The sequence below is a fragment of the Watersipora subatra genome, chromosome 6, assembly GCF_963576615.1.
Source record: "Watersipora subatra chromosome 6, tzWatSuba1.1, whole genome shotgun sequence".
NCBI classification, from domain to species: domain Eukaryota; kingdom Metazoa; phylum Bryozoa; class Gymnolaemata; order Cheilostomatida; family Watersiporidae; genus Watersipora; species Watersipora subatra.
The window spans coordinates 40,538,552-40,540,640 of record NC_088713.1 but is presented as its reverse complement, the minus strand read 5'-3'; the positions used below and the strand labels follow the sequence as shown (position 1 = coordinate 40,540,640).

At 43.5% G+C, this 2,089-nt stretch overlaps 1 protein-coding gene across 1 annotated transcript; it reads left to right on the top strand.

Moving 5' to 3' along the window:
* Positions 1 to 210: 210 nt before the first annotated feature.
* LOC137398257 (uncharacterized) lies at positions 211 to 1,185 on the top strand. Its single transcript, XM_068084364.1, has 3 exons — positions 211 to 461; positions 615 to 799; positions 854 to 1,185. Exons 1-3 carry the CDS (start codon positions 211 to 213, stop codon positions 1,183 to 1,185), a joined length of 768 nt encoding a protein of 255 aa, XP_067940465.1.
* Positions 1,186 to 2,089: the final 904 nt, after the last annotated feature.

The window sequence follows — 2,089 nt, the reverse complement described above, 5'->3', positions numbered from 1 at the left end:
GAATATGAAAAACTGGGCAGCCCTGGCCATGACATGATTCAAGCCTTCTGGTTAACAAAATTGACACCACTTCACACTAGAATGGCTAAGCAGGTAAAATGTCTAATATAAGAAGGCGACCATCCGGAATGGCTGACCAAAAGACGAACTGTACTTCTGATAAAAGATCCAAAGCAGGGGCCGATTCCCAAAAAACTATTGACCAATAACATGCTCACCACCTGGAAACTTCTCCTAGGAATAGTTGCAGACCAACTGGAAAAGCACATGAGTCACTATATGACCAGTGCTCAAACAGGAATGGGGAGCAACACCCGAGGAGCCGAACACCAATTACTTGTGGATCGGACGATCTGTCAAGACAGCAGCAGAAGGCATACCAATCTTGTCATGGCTCGGATTGACTACAAAAAGGCCGATGACTCAATTCCCCAGAGTTGGATACTTGAGTGCCTCAGTACGTACAATTTTCACCGTGCTCGTGTGGCATTCATCAATATGTCAATGACCAAATGGAAAACGGAACTGGAGGCTAATGGCAAAAAGCTGGCGAGTGTAAAATTTAATTGAGGCATCTATCAAAGTGACTCCTTATCACCGCTGCTCTTCTGCAGGTGCTTAAACCCTCTAAGCAATATGCTGGAGAAGACTCAATATAGGTACCAGTTTAAGAGTGGCACCAAGAAAAACCACCTTTTCTACATGGATGACATCAAGCTGTACGCTAACAAAGAAAGGGACATTGATTTGCTAATACACTTCACTCAGGTATACAGCAAGGACATCGGAATGACCTTTGGTATTGAGAAATGTGGAAGGCCAGATTCATAGAAAGACCATTCTATGCTCACAGGTGGCCTAAAACGGCCAAATGGTACAATCAAAGATCTAGAAGAAGGGTATAAGTACTTGGGGATTATGCAAAGCAACATCAACCCCGAGGCCAAAGAACGTCACAAAGCCATTACTGAATACAAGAAATGCCTTCGGCAGATCTTACGAAGCCAGCTTAATGCTAAGAACCAAGTCATGGCAATTATTACCTACACACTGCCAGTATTAAGATATCAAGCAGGCATAATAAAGTGGACTGAGGAAGCCATCAAGGAAACAGATATAGCGACTCGTAAACTGCTGACCTTGCATGGAGCACCCCACCCAAAATCTACTACTAGATACTACTAGATTCTATCTCAATAGGAAATATGGCGGTAGGGGACTCAAAATGGTACAGCAGACAGTAAAAGCGGAAGAGCAAAGCATCAAAGCCTATGCAGCCACCATGGTCACTTCAGATAAGTTGCTAGCTGAATTTCAATTGGCTGCTCTTACAATGGACCTTTGCCCTGATGATGAAGAAATTGACTGGCACATGAAGCCTCTTCATGGTGCTTACCACCGACAAATATTTAAGATTGGCGATCTTCACCAGACATATATGTGGCTGAACAAAGAAAACCTAACGGCCATTACATAGTCGCTAATCATGGCAGCCCAAGAGCAAGTGCTCCCAACAAGGCAACTCCAAACAAAAATCTATCACACTAGAGACGATCCTAGATGCAGACTGTGCAAAGATGCACATTAGACCATCCAACACATCATCAGTGGATGCAAGCAGTTAGCAGGAAACACATACACTGAGCGGCATAATCATGTCACAGGTGTTGTGTATAGAAGTCTAGGAGACGAGTATGGCCTTAATAAACCACATTACTGGTTAGAAGCTCCTGGTAAGGTCAATGAAATTGACCGCGCTAAGATCCTCTGTGACTTCTACATCCGAACTGACAAGCATGTCCTAGCAAACCAATCAGATATAGTGGTGGTAGACAAGGAGAACAAGAGCGCTACTATAATAGATATAGCAGTACCCAATGACTACAATATAGCCAGCAAAGAAAAAGAAAAGGTAGAGAAACATCTCCCTCTTGGAGAAGAGATTGAAAATGCTGGAATGTAAGAACAGCTGTAATCCCAGTAGTCATTGGTGCACTGGGTGCAATAACACCGGCACATACAATGTGGCTTGCCCAGATACCAACAGCAATAAACTCAGGTGAGTTGTGAAAAAAGTGTGCTATTGGGA

What these genes read in the sequence shown, in the direction of transcription:
- LOC137398257 (XM_068084364.1), top strand. Translation starts at nt 211, where the DNA reads ATGCTCACCACCTGGAAACTTCTCCTAGGAATAGTTGCAGACCAACTG. An exon ending in ATACTTGAGTGCCTCAGTAC is followed by an intron (nt 462 to 614) that starts GTACAATTTTCA and finishes GCTCTTCTGCAG; the next exon opens with GTGCTTAAACCCTCTAAGCA. An exon ending in GGACATCGGAATGACCTTTG is followed by an intron (nt 800 to 853) that starts GTATTGAGAAAT and finishes CTATGCTCACAG; the next exon opens with GTGGCCTAAAACGGCCAAAT.